This window comes from Atractosteus spatula, chromosome 10, assembly GCF_055471065.1.
Source record: "Atractosteus spatula isolate fAtrSpa1 chromosome 10, fAtrSpa1.hap1, whole genome shotgun sequence".
NCBI lineage: Eukaryota > Metazoa > Chordata > Actinopteri > Semionotiformes > Lepisosteidae > Atractosteus > Atractosteus spatula.
Window position 1 is genome coordinate 326,205 of NC_142715.1, and position 16,691 is coordinate 342,895.

The 16,691-nt window shown below is 48.8% G+C and overlaps 1 protein-coding gene across 1 annotated transcript; it reads right to left on the reverse strand.

Moving 5' to 3' along the window:
* Nucleotides 1-11,977: 11,977 nt before the first annotated feature.
* LOC148824394 (uncharacterized) lies at nucleotides 11,978-15,077 on the reverse strand. Its single transcript, XM_088926476.1, has 5 exons — nucleotides 15,026-15,077; nucleotides 13,419-13,745; nucleotides 12,926-13,204; nucleotides 12,548-12,835; nucleotides 11,978-12,305 (listed from the first exon to the last, which is right to left on the reverse strand). The coding sequence occupies exons 1-5, from the start codon at nucleotides 15,075-15,077 to the stop codon at nucleotides 11,983-11,985; spliced, it is 1,269 nt and encodes a 422-aa protein (XP_088782602.1). The 3' UTR covers nucleotides 11,978-11,982.
* Between the last annotated feature and the right edge of the window lie 1,614 nt (nucleotides 15,078-16,691).

The following is a 16,691-nucleotide window of genomic DNA, read 5'->3' on the forward strand; positions in this document are numbered from 1 at the left end:
TATCTCCATCAGCAGAGAAGTTAGGAGAATAAACCTCCATTCTGTGAGAGAGCTAGCAAAGGACATGGAGAGATTTGACCCTGCAGTGTCAGAGAATAATATCGAGAGTTATATTCAGGACCTAAGAGAGTTATATGGCAGTACCTGCCAAACGCCACAGAACAGGAGAAAGTGTTTCTGGTCAGAAAAACTACCAGCAGAGCTGTACATGAGTGGATGGCTAGGCAGATGAAAGAAGTCTGTAATGACTTTGAACAGCTTTGTCATGCACTTATCGAGGAATACAGTGCGTTTATTGACCCGACTGCTGAGATAGCCGCCGCCCTTAACATTAAGCACGAGAGAGCAGAGTCCCCTCGCGAATATTACGAGAGACTTAGATGAACCTATTTTGCAGGACGAAATGATGAGGGTTGCGAGGAGAACACACATTTCAAGGGTTTATTCATCGCGAATCTCCACCCGTCAGTCAGAAAGATGATCTTAATGCATACAGATGCACAGACCATGAAAATGACTGATATTAAGAGATTCTTGCAGAAAGCCTGGGAGTATGATGTCCAAAGTCGCTCTGAGCAAAAAGCTGCTAAAGCGACTGTGTTCGCCATCAGAGCCAGCAGGGTTAACTCCCTCCTGCTCGAAGGAGCACAGGCTCCTGAGCTGGCTAAGCCCCGTTCCAAAGCGGGCACACAGGACCGCACCCAGCGCCCTAAGTGCCATGAGAACACCGGGGGAGGGAAAGGGCTAGATAAAGCTGAACAAAAGGATTCAGTAGCCGCCCGCCTGGCCAGGCTTGAACAAGCTTTATTAGGACAGGGACAACCACTCCCCAAGGCTGCCGGAAGCGTGAATGAGCTGATACTCTCCACTGGAGGAGGCGGAGACCCGACCCCTCTCCCTCCCTCTGATTGAGCGGAAGGGTTCCTGCCTGGATGAAGTCAGTCACTCCCAAGCGAGTGCTGACTCCACCCCTGAAGTCACAGAGCAGGCAGTAAAACACAGAGGAAAAGCAGGAAGCTTTTACCTCAAGGCTGCCATGGGAGATGTCTTACCCAGTGAGACACTGATTGACACTGAGGTTGAAAGGTGTTTGATGTCACAAGGCAAGCTCAAACGGGTTGAAAAAGAAAAGGGCATGCGACTCAGAGAGGAACCTTTGGTGGATCACCAGAAAGGCAAAGTGTGGAAACAGGACAAGGCTCCTAAGCCTTCTGTACAGAAGGAAAGGGGGGCCAAGAGGCAGACTGTGCTCACACAGTGCCCACCGAACACAGAAGCCTATGTGGAGATTCCTTCTGTTCCCTCTGGACAAGAAATAAAAATATTTTCTTGTTCCCCGGATATACAAGGAAGTCGTGTCCTGGCTGAGGTCACAACAGCCTCCATGCCACAGGAGCGGTGCTCCAAGCAGCCGCCTGATCCACCAGGTAAAGCAAACCCCTTTTACATCCCTAAAGAGGAGCTGATCTCCTCCCCTGGTGATGAAAAGTAGTTTTCCCTGTGCACCTTGGCACCCAAGGGGTCAGGACCACCACCCCGCAGTGGTGGAAGGGATCCAGATGGCAGGAGAGCAGGTTGGTGATGTAGCCCTCACCCTTAGCCCTGAGAGATCCTCTATCAGTGAGGATCTGCTTGAGCAGCTGTCACAGGGCCACCACCAGGTGCCCCTGGTGCAACATTCACAGGTTAGACAGGAGGTCCAGCTGGACGCTGAGACTACTGCGCTGTGGACACACCTGATCCCAGATGCCGATTCCCTCTGCTGTGACCCAGGGAACTTGCAGTCAGGTAACATTATTTCTCACAACTACCGGGTAGTGAGTGAGACTGACCTGATTGTTCCTGCCTCAACGGCAGGGTTTCCAACACACCCAGTCCCCAGGAAGGGACAGGGAATGAAAGCCGAGCCAGTTTTCTTACAGCCACCAGCCCAGTCTGTCAGTCTGAGTCTGACCAACAGTGGTTCAGCCAGACTGGAGCTGGATGGTCAAGCCACCCGCCTGCCAGTGCAGGACATCGCAAAGAGGGGTGTCAGAATCCCCGCCTGCACTGACATGGGCCTGGTGGGTGATAGTAAGTTCAAAGACAGTGAACTAGCTATCCCACTGCTGGGGCAGCTCCCTGAACCCCTAGCGAGGGAAGCGGGGAGTGAGCAGGTGTCCTACACCCATGCCCAGCGAATGATTGTAAACATGCCGATAGAGGGATTCCTCAATCAGGAAGTGCGCAGGGTGGACCTGAACAGTGAGAATGGGGTAACAATCCCAGATCACTCAGGTGCTCCAGATGACCACTCAGCCGAGGGTCAGGCATGCTCCACCGCTGCACCACCCCCTGCAGGGTTCCTAGAGCACAGGCATGAACAAATCGAAAAAGCAGATGCCCTGGAAACGGAGGAGCAGCATCAGCAGCTGCGTCAGATCTCCCCAGATTTCCAGGATGGTGGTGCCCAAGATGTCACACGGCATACTGAGAAAGACACCATGTACATGCTGGGCCAGCTTAGAAAGGCGACAGTCACTCAGAAGGAGATGACTAAGATCAGCCACCGTAAAAGACTTTTGGGAGGACTGATTGCTGCCACCACTGTTGTGCATTTGCTCTTTTTGGTAGGTTTGTTTGTTACTGGCACTCTCACCCTGACTGCCCCAAGAAGGCAGGTGTCAGAGATGCCAGAGGTTAGTGACAGACTGTATCAACAGCAGCAAACGTTGGAAAGCTTAGGGAAAACCCTACAGGCAACTTCCTATGCAACAGGGTTGAATCTTATTCCCCAACCAGTGGACATGATTGTTGGTGTTATACAGTGGGTTTATGCTTGTGTGCAACAGGCCAGAATGTTGACACAAGACCTGTTAAGGGAGTTTAGTGCCACTGTAGCCAGTCTAACCATGGCACAATTCCCAAACCACTTGATTCCACTCTTCTCAGTAGAGGAGTATGTGACATTAACCCCATCGCTCATAGCTCACCTAGAAGGCAATCCAAGATTGAATTCGGTTCCAAATCTTGAGATGGGTATGGCTACCAAAGCTATCCATTGGCTGTGTCTAACTGATCCACCAATGAAGGGTGTAAAGCTACTAATGGGCAGAGGGAGGTTAACGAACCCCATGAAGAGCAGGTGGGAAGTAAATGGCTGGTCAGCACACCACATTTAACTGTCACCATGACTTGTGACAGGCATGATACAGCTACCACAATGCAGCTACCTAACCAAACAGTTCCTGTAAGTTCCTGAGGAGGCCATAGTACAGCTTGGTGACTTAACACTGTACTGTCTAGAACCAGACAATATTAGACCAAACCTGAGGTCTTGGATGCCTTCAGAGGCCACACTATTGAATTGAATCCAAGAAACAGTAAGCCCTGAAGGGGTACAGGTAGTTAGTTTGCTTTAATGGAACAAATCTCCAAACCACCCTAGCAGGTGCCCAACACAGGTGTCGTGGTTTATCGGGGGGCTGGGAACAGGAACTGTTGTTATTGTAACACTACTGCCGGGTAGCTGGATCATGACTGACAGTGTACTCTGAATGCTGTACTCTCACATCAAGATGTACTCTGGGTAGCATGAATGAGTCAAAGGTAGCATGTCAAAAGAAAGGAAGTGACGTCTCCCCAAATATCTACTACAGAGGTATCAGATATTGACAGTGAACTTCCTGATGTGTAATTCCGAGACTGAGATGATGTCTCTTACCTTGTTTATATATACAGTACTCCAGATGTTGTTCATAATGTTTGTATCCAATGCTGGTTCCTGTATGAATTCTCGAGGAGTAATGTGGATATTTAAGGTTAATGTTCTAATGACAAGGGACATCACTTAACTCTGTTTTGTTTTGAAGGCAACAACGCCTCAGGACCTCGTGACCTTCAAAAAGGGGGGATATGTAGCGGCAATGCTTGTTAATAAGACAGAATTAAGTGTTGCTGTGCTTTCCCAAATGAGGCCCCATCTCCCTCTTCATCTCTGTGGTGCAGCCACAGAGAAGCTATTCATGCAGGCTGATTTAAGGATGTTTTCTTTCGATAAGGGACAGCTCCCAAATGGGGATGCACTTAGCTAAGCCTGGCTATCATGATCAATGGTCATCCATTGGCGCCTATCTGTCTAGGGAGTGCCAGATGGACATCTGGACTGCATTCCTAGGTGTCAGGAGTAAGTGACTCATATCTCACCTTGGTCAACCAATAAGGGACTGGTAGGGCCGAGTAACCCATGTGGAATTCTGATGCCCATGAAACTTTCAGCCAATGAACGAGCTGAAGTTCCTCCAGGTAAAAACAGGCAACACAGAGAGCCTGTAGTGGACTTTTCTGAAAAAGAGAATTCTGAAGAATTCCAGGGCAGGACGGCCCAGGAGCAGAAGGCTCCCAAGGGCAGGACATTCTCACAGAGCGCCTCCTGACCATCCTGAGACTCAGCCCAGACAACCACGGAACGGCCAGTGTGTCTGAGTGCCAGAACTTTCCTTTGTTCTAAGAGTCTAGAGCAGAGGTTGCCAGAGAGTAACCAGAGGATCCACCCGAGGTTAGCATCAGCAGCAAGCCTCGTGAACAGGTCAAAACTGTGGACAGCTGAATCACTATTCAGAACTAGCGCTTCATCAGGAACGAACCGGTCTTCTTCCTGACCTGCTGGGACCCACAGTCATCTTTTCTCCTGTGCACAAACTTTGCTAGTTAAAGCCAACACTAGCTAGCCGGTCAGTGAGCATCAGCAGCGCACCGTCGCAAGCAGCACAGCACAGCCTGGCACGGAGCCAGAGAGGCCGCAGGAGATCTGAATCCCCAGAGATTGGATGAGTATTCAACTTCAATGCATTACAGCTCGAGAATTCAATTATCCCAACCAGTTGATATCAATTTAATTCCTAAGAGTTATGTACTTGTTTTGAGTATCTAATGTAGAAGTTGTAACCAAGTTCAATTACGAAATGGTCTAATTGAATGATATACTGAACGTATGTCCTCTTGATATATGTAACTCTTGGTAACTGACTGAATATATACCCTTTGTATTCTGATAATCCTCTCGATAAGATCTGTTAGGTTTATATGCATATTTATGTATTAATAAATGTATCCTCGTGTATTAGTACCTGTGTGTGTGCATTGTTTGAGTTATATCGCATGGTTGGATTCTAAAGCCATTAAAAGAATCATTTTGTGATTTACTGCTACAATTAATAATTGTCCCAGTAAATGCCCAAACCCTACAGAACTGATGCCTTCAGAGAGTACACTACATAGTGATGACATCTTTCTGTATGATCAGGACAGGAGCTGCAGGTCTACTGTGTTGTGGCTGCAGTACAGTTTTAGCTTATTATTACAATACTTTTTAACAGCGACAGATTCTTAAGATCACGAGGTGTTTATATTATTTCAGTATTAAGCTGTTACTACATTAGGAACTGTCCCATAGGATTCAGTGTTCCATTAGTTTGGCACTAAACTGCTTAGTCCATTGCAGGAATTGTACTTAGTCCTGTCCTGTAGTGTCCTCTAGAGGGCAGCAGCTGTTTCCTTGGGCTCATTGCAATTTGGAACATTGTGATTACTGAGCAGGAGACTAAAGTCAGCAGACGAGCGCGTTGCAAATCAGTAGTAATCTGGCGTACAGACCTGCATGCTAATCTCTGGATCCTCTCCAGTTAATGCGATGCTGTTCTTACCTTGCAATTGACCCAATCTGACTACTGGCACCAACCCTGTTATTACAAAGAAACTTCTTGTGTACCTACCGTGATACATAAGTTTGGTGGAGAGGTTTGGCAGCCCATATTCAGTCAAAGATGTGTGTGCAGATCACTGTGATATATAGGCATCAACAAACTGACAAATACAATATTAAATGTTTAACTGATAAAACCCAAATGAACCAAACCTGTATAAATTAGTGGTGGAAAGGAGTCTTTTTATATAGCAAAAGGTCTCTGATCCTTTGGTAAGAACGATGGGTATATAACCCATTGTCCTCAATATTAGAAATGAATCCTTGAGCATTGCCGTTGTACCAACGATCCTCAAAAGTGCTGTCATTACCACTGTTCCATAAAAGCCTAACATTACCCTTTCTTGCATAAATTGTAGAACATGCCGTCACAATTCAGTTGCAGTTTAATCTATTATCACCCTACTCCCCACATCATAACCTTTGCTCTTCTAATTCTAGTCTCCTAACTGTCCCCCAAGCCCATCTACACTGTATGGGTGACAGGACCTTCTGCTGTTATGCCCCCAAGCTCTGGAACTCTCTCCCCAAGGATACCAGAGTCACCTTCCCTAAACTCCTTCAAATTCAGACTCAACACCTTGTTCTGTAGAAGAGCCTTTACTGAACTGATTCTATTCTTTACCCCTCTGCTTCTACTTTTCTTAGTACCGCCATCCATGGTCTCCTCTGTCTATTGGAATTGTTTTATCCTGTGTATTCTTATTGTAATTATGTCAAGTGCTTTGAGAAGCCACCTTTGGAACCATTATATAAAATAGTTTATCCTAAATCCTTCAAACTTTAATAGGGCACTGCAGTAGGGCTAAAAATTGACAGCGTTAGTGGGCCATCATGATCTGTGCAAATTATAGGTAGTCACAAAGGAAGACTAGGATTCACTTGAAATTCATGACATGGGACACTGAAACAGTGGAGAGGCTTTGTGTAGTAAGCGTTCAGTCTCAATCTACACAGTCTGTGCTGCTGGTAGAGGTAGTTGTGAACACCTGTCTTCGGGATCAAGTGCTGGGATCTCTAGTCTCAATCCTAATACTTCTCATGACTGTCCACTACCACTGCTGTGAAACCAACACCCTTAAGACAAGACCTCCGAGATTCTAACTGTACCATTATTCACTGATGTTTGTGCACCAGTATCGTTCCTCTGCTAAGGAAGGGAAGGCCTACTTTACACCAAGCCCCTGTTGACAATTCCTTCCTTGTGTTTCTTTTAGTCAGGTTGTGCAGCCTAGAATAGGACACCAGATCTCACTCTTACTGGGCACTACAGTAGCAACTCACACTCCATAACCACTACCCCTCTCGGAAACGGGAGGATTTCCAGTATATTGAACACCTCTGTCTCTCCCACAGTAAAAAAGTCACACTGCCCTGCCCAAGGAATAGTGCGGCCATCTTCCCCCAGTACAATGCTTTATTACTCCAGCCATTTCCAGTCCTCATTGGCAGCAATAAGGAAAGCATTTTTGAAAGGGGAACCCCCACAAATACCTCAATTTATTAATGGGTCTCACTTCCCTTGAATTCCTCCACCCCATTCAAACCTATAAACCATAAAGAAACAAGGGCAGGCAGAAGGGTCTTTCACAGCTTTATTGAAATGTTGCCATTACAAGGCAAGAGGAGGCAGGAGAGTCACAAGGGCCAGGCTGGAGCCTTCATTCAGGCACCTGGGGAGGAAGAAGGAGAACAATCCAGCTGAACTGCAGGACACCCACCCCTACAGGAGCTCCTCCTGCCAGACCCTACCTGTCCACTGGCCAACATCTCCAAAGTCCCTCCACATCCTCACTGGTGCTCTCAGCATCTTCACTGGAGCTCTGAGGGTCTCCCTCCTCATCCTCAGTCCAGTCAGCTCCCACATCCAGAGGAGCTTCTACTGGTGCCACAGCCACCCGACTGCTGGTCACCAGGCTCCTGGTACCTGTGGACAAGCAGCATCCAGGAGTGAGGGATCTGCTATACCCAGAGACCCACAGTGATGCTATTCATCTAAACAGTCCCTTTGTTCAGCATGGGATCATTCCTCAGTTGTCCAAGCATGGTTGTCTCTTGGGCAGAGATGCATCCACAAGGGATAGAGAACCAGACCCACCTTCATTCCGGCTGCCAGCACACCTGGACTCACAGCAGGCACAGACCTCATGGTCACCATACAGCTCCTCCCACCTGGAGGAGAGGAGGACAGGTGAGGCTTCCACCTGGCATTTCCCAGAGCATCCTCAGCAGGCTCCTTGCAGAAGTACCTCTTAGCCTCCCTGTTGTAGGTGCAGGACTTGGTCCCTGGTGTTGCTTTAGCAGGAGCCACAGCCATGACACAGTGCATGTACAGCTCAGTCACTTCATGCTGCAAGAGGGAAAGTCACAGCATTAAGGGATCAAGGCCAATAGAGGGACAGAGAAGGACCTTCTGCCATCAGTGAAGTCAAGCTGGCAGCTCTAGGCACTACAGCTGCCACAGTCTGGTTCACATCTAGATCATGGACGTGAAAGCAGACCATGGATCAGTAGAGCAAGAAGGCTGAGCAGCCTTTGAGAGCAGTACCTTCCTGGACAGCTTCTTCTAGAAGAGGAAGACATCAATTGTGAAGCGGAGCACATCCTTCTGCTTGGAGGGGACAAACCTGGACAGGCAGCCATCTGCCTTGCTGTCCACCATGCACCTGGGGACAAGGACAAGGATGAACCCCTGCAGGCTCTCGGGGCTCCTGCCCACCTCCCCTCCCAGAAGGGGCCATACTCCAAGTTGTCGATCACGGGGAAACGGGGCTGAGAGTGCTGGTCTGGTTTCTCCGTCGCGTAACACGAGTGGATGTACAGCCTCTGCTCCACTGTGGCAAAGTAGGCAGTGGCCTGGAAGTACATGGGCTGACCCAGGAAGTACTCATCCTTAGGAGAGAGCCGGACCCAGCAGGCTGGAGAGAGAGGCAGCATTACACCTGCACACAACGCCCCCTGCAGGCAGGAGGAGCCACTTGCTCAAGGAGCTTACAGTTGGTGATGAGCAGGACAAAGCTGTGCTTGTTCTTCAGGTCCTTGAAGAAGGTCCTTCTCCTGGCCCACGTGGGGACATAGCCAACCTTGTAGGAGTAGTGGAACCTGCAGGACAGAGGGGATGAGGGGCTTCTGGACACTTTCCCAGCAGCTTCTCAGCAGCAGCAGAGCCCTGCCTACCTGTTGTAGGAGCATTTGACCGGCACAGAGAAGGGAATGAAGCGATGCACAGGCAGACTGGAAGAGGGCGGGGCATACCGGAGAGTGTTAGAGTACACCAGGCGGCCCTGGACAACCTGCAGGGACACAGAGGAAGGGATATTCCCAGGAAAGGCAACCCCGACACTAGCCCTACAGCTCACATCGCTACACTGCCTGTAGACGAAGACCCGCTTACCGATCGCTCGGTGCCACACTCATGAAGCCCATAGATGAAGTAGAAGTAACGGCGTGTGGTTCGGCTGACGCTGCAGTTGCCCAAGGTCGCCTCCGATGGCCGACAGCTGAAGCCGAACAGGAGCCGACTGACCCTCACGTACATCCTGCTGGAGTCGCACCACACAGCCACTCCTCGGGTGCCCCTGATGGCCGGGCGAGCCGGCTGCCGCCCTCGCTGGGGAGGAAACAGGACGCTCTTGATGTAGGCGGGTAAGGGGCGGCTGCCGGCTTCGGGCTTCATCTTCTCCTTGTAGAAGTAGGGCGAGTACGCGTCTCTGGACATGGGAAGGCGGCAGAAGTTGGGAGCCAAGGATTGTGAGTCGTTCTCGCTTGCAGACAGGTCTTCGGAGGGCGCATCTGCCAGGCTCAAGTCCTCCGACTGGGCTGCGTCTTCAGGAGCCGGGAGGTCGGCCTGGAGCGCTAATTCCCGAGAATCCCAGCCAGCCGGCCCGGCGGAGATCAGTGTGGGGAGCCCGGCCCCTGCGCACAGGCACAGCACAAAGAGAAACGAGCGCATCGCCAAATTGACGTCCCGCTAAACTGCTACAGGAGTAAGACAAGTAAACCACCAAACTGTGTTGAAGCAAGAGAACATAAAGTGTGAACGCAGTGAATAGGTTTTTATACTGGCAGGACCTGCTACCACACACCTGGTCACACTACCGCTCAATCAACACAATCAATTACACACAGAGACCCGGATTGTTCTCAGCGTCTAATTAGAACCTGCTTCCAGTCTGAGGCGGGACTCCGTGAAGCCGCCTGAACGCTTTCCTGTGTGTATCTGACCTCAGCAGAGGAGTTCCATGCAATTTAGACAGAATTAAATCACCCACACGTGTAGATTTGGCTCAGATGAATTTATTGTTCAATTAGTTTCTATTTTCCGAGGACAGTGTGTTAAACTCTCTGTCAGACAGAGTACGGAACATGCGACACGTCCGTCCATACTTTCCTTTATCGAGGGGGCTGTTCCATCAACATGTACCGCAATGAAAATAATTTTACTATTTTTCATGTGTAATTGCATGTCATATTAAAATGTGTAATACAAGCATTTCTTTGCTTCCCAGTAAAGAAATACTGATCAGCTTTTGACATGATCTGATAATAATTTGTCTGATATTTCAGAGATTGCTTTTGCTTCGCAGGACTGAGAACCTATGGAAGCCCGTTTCCGCCAGGGAGTAAAAAAAACCGCGCTATGGTATCACAGAATTGTGACTGAATTCCTTCAGTCTTAGAGAATTTGAAATTCAGTTGTTGGATTCCTTCAGGTCAGGATAAAGACTGAACCGCAAAATGCATTTTGAAAGTCCAAAAGAGTAGAAATCAAAATAACACAAACTGCTCAGTCCTGTTCTGACCCCTGTAGTGTGCTCTCTGAAGGCACCAGTTCTGTAGGGTTTGGGCATTTACTGGGACAATTATTAATTGTAGCAGTAAATCATAAATTGATTCTTTTGATGGCTTTAGAATCCAACCATGCGATATAACTCAAACAACGCACACACACAGGTACTAATACACGAGGATACATTTATTAATACATAGAATATGCATATAAACCTAACAGATCTTATCGAGAGGGTTATCAGAATACAAAAGGTATATATTCAGTCAGTTACGAAGTGTTACATATATCAAGAGGACATACGTTCAGTATATCATTCATTTAGACCGTTTCATAAAGTGAACTTGGTTACAACTTCTACATTAGATACTCAAAACAAGTACATAACTCTTAGGATTTAAATTGATATCAACTGGTTGGGATAACAATTGAATTCTCGAGCAGTAATGCAGTGAAGTTGAATACTCATCCAATCTCTGGGGATTCAGATCTCCTGCGGGCACAAAGAAACAGTTGCAGGCTGTTGCTGTCCAATCCGCGCTCTCTGGCTCGGTGCCAGGCTGTGCTGTGCGGCTTGCGACGGTGTGCTGCTGATGCTCACTGACCAGCTAGTTAGTGTTGGCTTTAACTAGCAAAGTTTGCGCACAGGAGAAAAGATGACTGTGGATCCCAGCAAGTCAGGAAGAGGACCGGTTCGTTCCTGATGAAGAGCTAGTTCTGAATAGTGATTCAGCTGTCCACAGTTCTGACCTGTTCACGAGGCCTGCTGCTGGTGCTAACCTCGGGTGGATCCTCTGGTTACTCTCTGGCAACCTCTGCTTAGAACAAAGGAAAGTTCTGGCACTCGGACACACTGGCCGTTCCGTGGTTGTCCGGGCTGAGTCTCAGGATGGTCAGGAGGCGCGCTGCGAGAATGTCCTGCCCTTGGGAGCCTTCTGCTCCTGGGCCGTCCTGCCCTGGAATTCTCCTTTGAACTCCCTTTAGAAAAGTCCACAGAATTCTTCTCAGGCTCTCTGTGTTGCCTGTTTTTACCTGGAGGAACTTCAGCTCGTTGATTGGCTGAAGGTTCCATGGGCATCAGACACCCGCGTGGGTTACTCGGCCCTACCAGTCCCTGATTGGTTGATCAAGGTGATATATGAGTCACTTACTCCTGACACTTAGGAATGCAGTCCAGATGTCCATCTGGCACTCCCTAGACAGATAGGCGCCAATGGATGACCATTGATCATGATAGCCAGGCTTAGCTAAGTGTATCCCCCTTTGGGAGCTGTCCCTTATCAAAAGAAAACATCTTTAAATCAGCCTGCATGAATAGTTTCTCTGTGGCTGCACCACAGAGATGAACAGAGAGATGAGGCCTCATTTGGGAAAGCACAGCAACACTTAATTCTGTCTTATTAACAAGCATTGCCGCTACACCCCCAATATACTGCACCGACTCTCCTCATCACCCCTGCAGTCTGTGTCCATTGGAGACAACAGGACCAGAGTGTCCGTCTCCTGTCTCCTCAGTCACCTTGACACCAGGGACCTGAGGACAGACTCCATTCTGACTACCAGTTTCTGGTTGATCTGCTGGAGGACTGATTGCTGAGCTGCTGTCATTCGGGGCATCATCTCTCCTTGTCAGTTCATAGGTCCCGTCATTCCTGATCGTCGTCCTTGATCTCCTCATCCCGACCCATACTCCCAGGATTGCCAGGATGACTCCAGCAACACCAACACCAGTGACACCAGCGATCACTCCGACAGACCTGTGACGAAGATGGTCTGATGTAGGAAACACAGAGGAGACAAAACACAGCTCGTCACACCTTCAAGAAGACATGAGGAGTCTCTTCCGATAGAGATACTGACCAGCAGACACACCTCTGATCTCTCTCCACAGGATCAAGAACAGGAGAAACTCTTTACACTCGAGAATGTCCTGCGGTTAAAAACCTCAGACTGAGAACAAGAAGTTAAGGGTTACAAGATTTGAGGAGTTCCTCTGCACCTCAGTCTAGTCTTACCCTCCACAGTGAGAGAGACAGTGCTGACGGCCTTCTGGATGTGTGAGAGCAAAACTGTATAGATCCCCTCATCAGACGCCCTCAGGTCCTGCAGTCTCAACTCCTGATTCTCCACTGACACTCTGTCTCTGTACTGGGGGACACAGCTGGCTGTGCTGTTCTGGACAGAGCACACTGAGGTCCAGTTTCCACCTCCTGCAGGATCAAACAGCACCTCCACTGGCTCTCCAGTGAGCAGAGGGACAGACAGAGAGGCTCCAGGCTGCAGGGTGACAGTGACTCTGTGAGCTGAAAGACAATCAGGACAGAGGATGATATAAGAACACACTCTGTCAAGAATACAGAGCCCTCTAGTGACCCTACTGTAGATCTGCTCACCTCCCACAGTGACTGTCACAGTGCTGATAGTGTTTCCCTGAAGGTCCCTCACTGTGTAGCTCCCCTGATCAGCTGGAGTGAGGGAGCGCAGTGTCAGAGAGCTGTTCTGCACTGACACTCTGTGTTCATACCCGGGGTCAGGGGGCCCTGCGCTGCTCAGTAAGACTCTGGAAGACTGGGTAGATCCTGCAGGATCAAACAGCACCTCCACTGGACCAGTAGTGTGGAGAGGGAGAGACAGAGAGGCTCCAGACTGATGGGTGACATTTTCTTCATGAGCTAAAAGCAGAGAGATGAACATCAGAATGTCAGCTGGGTTTGGATTATTTTAGTTTGCAGACTTTGAAAAGAACATTGAAAACAGCCTTGGAGTCTAATAAAGATGGACAGTGTAAGAACTGGGGAGAAGATTTTCCAGATGTGAACATTATCAGACACCTCCCACAGTGGGCTCAGCTGGACGCTGTTAAAACCGAGACTCGTGAGCTGTTACCTGTGACAGTGAGATAAGTGTCCTCCAGGAACTGCAGGTGGTCTCGCTCGGCTTCCCGATAGCACTCATACAGGCCCGTGTCGGAGAACGTCACAGCAGCGATGGTCAGGGAGTAATTTCCCTGTCTGGCCATGTCTCCGGACATCTGGGCTCTGTGCTCGAACCCGGGTCCAGAATGAAGTCTTCCACCTTCGACATACAGCACAGGTCTTCCTGTAGACAACACCCATTTTACAGCAGGCTGGTCCACAGGGGCTGGATCCTTGGAGATGCAGGGCAGTGTAGCCGAGTCCAAAAATCTCACAGTGACCGGGCCAGCACAGGACTCTGGGAAACAACAGACGCGGTTTCAGAGAGGCCTGGGGATCACCAAGGGGAGACATGCTACCCCCGTCCTCCCCCCCACCTGCTGTCAGCTCCAAGAAGTTACGCACGCACACTGAAACCCCCCGCGTTTACGGTGAGTTACACTAACGGATGGTGTAATTTCAGTGTCTTCCGGTGAGGATATTATCAATTAGCCATCTCATTTGAATACCGGTATTTCTGGGCTTTTATTGTGACCAGTCAAAATAATTGTCTCCTTATTCACAGTGTAACCACAAGAGCTGCCGATGTAACCACAACTGCACTGTTAAAATAGCATTAATTGGCAGGTCCGAACTTGGTAGCTGTGAGTTGTCTTTTTTTTTTAAGAAAACTGAAATAAAGTTTCAAATAGTTCAAATAAAGAGACAAGGGAGTCTCTCATTCTCATTTTGAATAAGCAGTTCAAGAATGTTTAAAAACATCAAACCAGCCTTCGAGCCACGTATTTATAAAGAATAAAGAATAAGAAACTGCTTCGCATTAAAAAACAAACAAACTGTACTATTTTAAAAGCAAATACAATAAACATGGAAAATACACAGAGAACTGGATTAAACAGGATGTTTTGCTTTGATAACCATGTACTAAGCTGCCCTAAGTGGTTTAATAACATATCAGCAAAACACTGGACACTCACCCATCCAGCCCCCACCTGGATGATGCAATGGCAGGCATAGTCCACCAATCCTCTCCCCACAAACCAGCTCTCAGTGGGGAGGAGAGCAGAGTGGTGAAGCCAGTTCAGAGATGGGGTTTATTAGGAGGCCATGATAGGTAAAGACCAGGGGGGGAATTTGGCCAGGACGCCGGGGTTACACCCCTACTCTTTCAGAGAAATGCCCTGGGATTGTTAATGGCCACAGAGAGTCAGACCTCGGTTTTACATCTCATCCAAAGGATGGCACCTTTTTACAGTCCAGTGTCACAGTCATTATACCAGGGCATCAGGACCCACACAGACCACAGGGTGAGCACCCCCTGCTGGCCCCACTAACACCTCTTCCAGCAGCAGCCTCAGCTTTCCCAGGAGTTTCCCCTCCAGGTACTGACCAGGCTTACACTAGCTGAGTTTCAGTGGGGGGAGGGGCTGCCAGCTGGGAGCTGCAGGGTGATACACCTGCTGGCTAAATGTAAGAACTGTTCCGGCGCCTCCGGGATCGTGTCGCGACGGTGGAGGAAACTGAACTCCAGCTGGAATCTGAAGGGAACTTGAATCGAAAGCCTGGAGCGTCACCCACCCGTGGTCCAGAGCACCAGTAAAAAGGCAGCAGGGATTGTCGGGAGCGCCATCCTGCCAGGAGGATCCCGGACGAGACTCGACTCTCCCAATCTGCAGCTGAAGCGACACTGAACGGTCGCTGCAAAGACCGCGCTGGTCTGTAAGGGGGGGAGATAAGAGATGTTTCAGCAAGAAAATTGTCATTGCCCCCTCCTGCCATAAGTGAATATAAACTGGGTAGAGAATACAAATGGAAAGACAGATTAACAGCTTGGATTCCCCCCCAAGGCAAAAACAAAAATCGTGACTGGGCAGAAGGTAACATCTCAGATAAACAATGAAACACTACAACGCTGGTTCCACCCGCTCAGAAGACAAAAACAAATCAGTTGAGTCTGTTGCAGGAGGCTATGCCACAGAGTCCTGGGTCTCCTGAAAAAAAGGAAAGCGACCTGAAACTGCTCGGGAGCAACTTGCAACGGCACGAACCGGCACACACGCAGAGCCGTCGAGCGCGGTGGGTTTCACTGTGTGTAGGACGGGGGCGACTTCACGGATTTCAACCTGTTCTCAGCAGCAACCAAGTGTTTTCGGGGATCCGGGGCCTGGTGGCCCACAAACACACGCCTGGTGGTTTTGGGGTCCAGTCGAGCGCTCGGCTACATGGACGTCGTAAGGAGAGGGAACGGGTAAAGGTTTATTCCGCGCTGAAAAAAAAAAGAAAAGAGACAACATTTCGGCCTCGACTGCTGGAAGGGGAAATGAAATCTCACACGTGTATCTAGAAACTATCGCAAATATCGCCGCGAAGCGACTTCTTAGGGTCCCTTAGGGAGTGAAAACCAGGTCTGTGGAGGTCACCAGGTCCAGCGCTGGGGATCCCCGGTTTGACCAAGCGGGTGGGGGAAAGGAGCCTTTCCCCGCCATCTTTCACATTCCATACACCCCGTTGTTCTCGAATATTTTTAAAAAGGTCAAAGTGCTGTTAGGATGGAATATTTATTAACTCCGAGTTTATACCGACGCCAGACTTTCGCATTTAGATGCTGAATTTTAATACCTCTCAGAAATGCGAGATGACGCGTGTGTATACGCTCGGGCACAATTCTGTGAGTTTGGTCCAACTGAAACCTTTCGGGGATTTTTAACTCATTAAAAAGCCCATACAAATCTAGAATATTTCGAAGTGTACGAGGGAGTGTACGAGTGTAGCCTGCTTGGTCTCGGGAGGGTGTTAGAAGATGCTTTCAGCTGGCAAGAAAGCTCTATTTCCGCTTGGTGGTTTATGAACTGAAAGTCAGCAGTTTAGTGTGCTTAAAAAGATTTAAAACGGAGTTATGTCGACAGAAAAAGACTATCGGAGGTGAAGGGCTCCGTTAGGCTTGATAGAGTTCACGAGCCCTCTTCATCAACCTATTTTAACACCCTCCTGTCAGAACAAGGAAGAACAAAACCCTTTTATTTGTGCCGAGGTACAGTAGCGCATCCGCAGATCCGCAAAACACGAAAACTCCGGCATGTCTACTCCACTTGAAGCACTTTCCCTTTACAAAACCCGACGCGTTTTAAACTTTTAAGCAAAGAGAGACGCGTATTTAAACGGAAAAGGACTAGTCCAAAAAGATTCTAAGCGAATGACGAGACGGCTAAAAAAAACAACCACGCACTTTCTAGTCGCCAAATAC